The 4,395-nt window shown below is 48.4% G+C and overlaps 1 protein-coding gene across 1 annotated transcript; it reads left to right on the top strand.

Annotated features, from left to right (window-relative positions):
- Window positions 1-336: 336 nt before the first annotated feature.
- Window positions 337-3,985, top strand: LOC145422039 (uncharacterized). The gene is made up of 2 exons (XM_080293254.1): window positions 337-2,230; window positions 2,365-3,985. Exons 1-2 carry the CDS (start codon window positions 1,453-1,455, stop codon window positions 3,099-3,101), a joined length of 1,515 nt encoding a protein of 504 aa, XP_080149380.1. The 5' UTR covers window positions 337-1,452; the 3' UTR covers window positions 3,102-3,985.
- The last annotated feature ends 410 nt before the right edge of the window (window positions 3,986-4,395 follow it).

Raw genomic sequence — 4,395 nt, 5'->3', positions numbered from 1 at the left:
CTGGATCGAGCGCGACGCCGTCTGCTTCGTCGTCATCGGACTCATCGGACTCATCGGACTCGGAAGACGAGGTGGCATTACCCGAAGAACATAAATCAAACAGTCAGCGCGCAGCCTCCACGAAAAAGGCCAGTCTTACTACCGCCGCTGTTGCAGCCACCAAAGGGTCTTCTCCAACCGTGGCAACGACATCAAGACAGGTTCATGGTATTGGAAAAGGATCATCTGGGACACGTACGCGGGAGCATGTCGGCGTCTTGCCGCGCAAACAAATGTCTAATCAACGCAACACCCACCGCAAGCCTCAAAGCGGCAGCAACAGCGCACTCGCTTCAGAGCAGAGCACACGGCCAACCATCACGACCCAAACTAAGGTCACATCTCCAGCAAAACCAGGTGAAACGCACAGCCGTTCCACTCCTCCTGGCCCTCGAACGGCGATGCAAACGCCGCACCACAAGCATAGGGCTCGCGGGCAGGCAGCGAGAACGACTCCTCAATGGAAACGCAAGCCTGGTGTCGTGAACGGTCAGGAAGTACCCAATGGTGAAAAACCCAAGCTTGATACACAACAAACAACGCCAGACCTTCGTGTTTTATCCAACAACCAGGCGCAAGATATTAAATGTCGGTGGGTCGCCTCAGTACAAGTAGAAGAATCCAGCCAAAAGGCCGCTGAGGCAGCCCTAAAGGAAATCAGTTCGAATCTGCGCTCCCCCGCCAAGCCTATGGAAGCGGAGCCCCTAGAAACAATCGAAACAATCGAAACAACTGACGCGTGCCGGCATCTGACATCCATTACCGAGCCTAGAGAAGAGGAAACAATCGAAACAATCGAAACAACCGACGCGTGCCGGCATCTGGCATCCATTACCGAGCCTAGAGAAGAGGAAACAATCGAAACAAGCGACGCGTGCCGGCATCTGGCATCCATTACCGAGCCTAGAGAAGAGGAGCCCCTATGCCCGACCGAAGCAAGCTCACAGTTGTTGCCCTTTGATGACTCCGATTCTACTGTGGCCGTGGTGAGCCTACAGTGTATGAGAGACATGTGTAACACTACTATAAAGAAGAACACAAGCGACGAGCCCGCAGAACAGCCGCCGCAAGACGAGGTGCCAAAATACCAAAACCACAGCGAGTTGCCTCACGAGTCGCCTGACGAAACCGTCGACGATATCCTTCGGTACCTAGATGTTGTACCGGCCCCAGCGACAGCAGACAATGTTGTTTTATATCAGGGTGCAATGCAACAACAACACAGCACCAGCCCAAGATTAATTGGCAGCAAGAGAAGCAGGGAGACAACCGAGGTTCCTGCGGCAAGGTAAGTGTACTATATCATCTACATGGCGAGGGTCCCACAGTCTGTGTGTACATCGCCAATCGTCTTTCTAAAGCACTCACATCTAATTTGTACACTGTGTTTGTGTACAAAATAGGTTCGCGGACATGGAGACAGCCCAAGAGTCTGCAGATTACGTGAATGCATTCAATGGTGACGACGACCTTGGGTTTGCCCCGGCGAGAGCGTGGACGGACAATGGCAACAGAAGCAACAATGAGCAAAACGTACCAAATCCCAACTATGTGTTGTCATCGACATCATCACATAACGGAGAAGCCGTCACAGGCCATGGGTACTATAGCAACTCTAGTGTTTCAGATCGCAAAGACGATCTGAGCTATACCGAAGAACACGCGATGCTAGCACACGCAGCAGATACATTATCCTGCGAACGCGTGTCGCCTGTTAGTACGCCAGCTGTAGCTCCGCCGCAGCCGCCGACACTGCACGTAAACCCAGAAGACGGAGAATACCGCGAAGCACTCAAGTCTATACTAGAAGACGGAGAATACCGCGAAACACTCAAGTCTATACTTGAGATAGTTTCCAACGCTGTGAAATGTACAGTGTGTCAATGTGCATTTAACGCCACTGTGCTCTGTGTCGACTACACGATTAAGCTAAACAGACCCCTGCAGTGTGCCTGCGGGTGTGTCATATGCTCTGTGTGCTACACGAAACACAAAGGGTGTGCCATACACAAAGTGCAGTCGAGGCGCGCTATTGTCAATGTCACTGTCAACCAGCTAGCTAGCGTGGCACACGTGCAGTGGAATCTAGAGCTAGACCAAACGGCTGCTTTCAGGACCGAAGGGGACGAAGGTGTGCGTACGATCATGCATCTGCATTGCAGTGCTCCGACTGTGGACGAACTGAGAAATGGTTGGTTCTGCACACACACACACACACACACACACACACACACACACACACACACACACACACACACACACACACACTGCATGGTTTCACAAGAGCACACTACGCTCACTTGAACATTTTTTTTTGTCTTCCAGCTTTCGAGAGATTAATCAACAACCGAGACGAGATGGCTTTCAAGTACTGGCTGAACTCGCCCATGCCGGAGGCGATGGCCTACAGATTTGTGTGCATGCCGCACATTCCGGGCTTTTGGGATCACATCGCCATGGGTTGCCACACGCCTAACACGCAACTCATGTTGTCGCCCGATGTGTACACGCCACAACTGTTCGATGTGAACATGGGCGGTCTGCATTTCCACTGGTGCTGTTTTGTGTTTGTTGACCAGACTATACTGGCCGTGTGGTGCTCAGGACAAACCAACACTGGTTTGGCAGAAGTTCTGCCTATCACAGACAGAAGGGACCAGAGAGTACGCCAGTTGACGTCGTCTAATGCGTTCAACTCTATGCTATATTATCTACACAGATGGATCCGCGTACACTACGGTAAAGGTGATGCTGATGTCGTTGAGGTTGTGTTTGACTGTATGCCTTCCGAGAGCTCAACCTTTGCGCATTTCATCTCTATGCTGGCAGCTAAAAGTTTAGCCTTGTCCGTGTTCTCGCCTGCGATTACACAACGCAGGGCGCAGACAGATTTGCATTACACCATCGACCACAGATACCCAGAGCAACTATTCAGTCAACCTCCAAATGATTTTGACGGGGGTGTCAAAATTGACATCAGACAAGAGTTTGGATGTCACCACGACGTGGAAATACAATCGAAGCTTTACTTTACTTCTAACGACCACAGGGTATACACTTGACACTTTCGTGTAACATAAGTGTTGTAAAACCATGAAGCTAAGTCTTTCTCACTGTACTTTTATATTTATATTTATTTATTTATATATATATATATTCGTGTTTTTATATGGTTTTTGATATACATGCACAACATGTGTTGTAAACCATAAAGTCTTTCTTACCAATGTGTATCTGGTATAATTGATGAAGACAAATGCTACACTGAAGGGAATGTGTCTCGCCATAAAGTCTTTCTTACCAATGTGTATCTGGTATAATTGATGAAGACAAATGCTACACTGAAGGGAATGTGTCTCGCCATAAAGTCTTTCTTACCAATGTGTATCTGGTATAATTGATGAAGACAAATGCTACACTGAAGGGAATGTGTCTCGCCATAAAGTCTTTCTTACCAATGTGTATCTGGTATAATTGATGAAGACAAATGCTACACTGAAGGGAATGTGTCTCGCCATAAAGTCTTTCTTACCAATGTGTATCTGGTATAATTGATGAAGACAAATGCTACACTGAAGGGAATGTGTCTCGCCATAAAGTCTTTCTTACCAATGTGTATCTGGTATAATTGATGAAGACAAATGCTACACTGAAGGGAATGTGTCTCGCCATAAAGTCTTTCTTACCAATGTGTATCTGGTATAATTGATGAAGACAAATGCTACACTGAAGGGAATGTGTCTCGCTTGGTGCCTAAAGCGTTATGTGCAAAAACGCGCATGCTACTGGTATTGTGTCTCTTATTGTAATCGCTTTTGTTTATATACACATGTATATAGTACATTCTGGTTTGCTGTGTAATCAAAGCGTAATCTACAAACGGGTGAGTTTGCCCATGGCAAGACAAATAAAATGACGATAATATCAATAAACAGTTACTCTGAACTTCAACAAAACATCACGTCTCCTGTCGTCTGTACAACAAGCAACTGCTGTAGCCCCGACAGCTCCGTGCTGCAGGTCGTCGGCGGGCTCTGTGCTACAGGTCGGCGGCAGGCTCTGTGCTGCAGGTCGGCGGGCTCCGTGCTGCAGGTCGGCGGGCTCCGTGCTGCAGGTCGGCGGGCTCCGTGCTGTAGCCCGGACAGCTCAAAGCAGGCTTTATGTTGCATCTGAATTCAGTGTAGCTTCACAGCAGTCAGAACTCCTTCTCGTGTTCTGACATGGAACTATCATGGCATTTCCGCATATCTTATTACCTGAACAAAGAACCGTCCGCTTTTCGGTGGTTGGTGAAAACGCTCAGCGAAGACACTGAGTTCGTGTACGAAATCCGACAACATCAAGAGATCAAACGCG

The sequence above is a fragment of the Astatotilapia calliptera genome, chromosome 18 (genome assembly GCF_964374335.1).
Source record: "Astatotilapia calliptera chromosome 18, fAstCal68.1, whole genome shotgun sequence".
Taxonomy (NCBI): domain Eukaryota; kingdom Metazoa; phylum Chordata; class Actinopteri; order Cichliformes; family Cichlidae; genus Astatotilapia; species Astatotilapia calliptera.
Note: the sequence above shows the minus strand (reverse complement) of the source record. Positions and strands in the feature narration are given on the sequence as shown.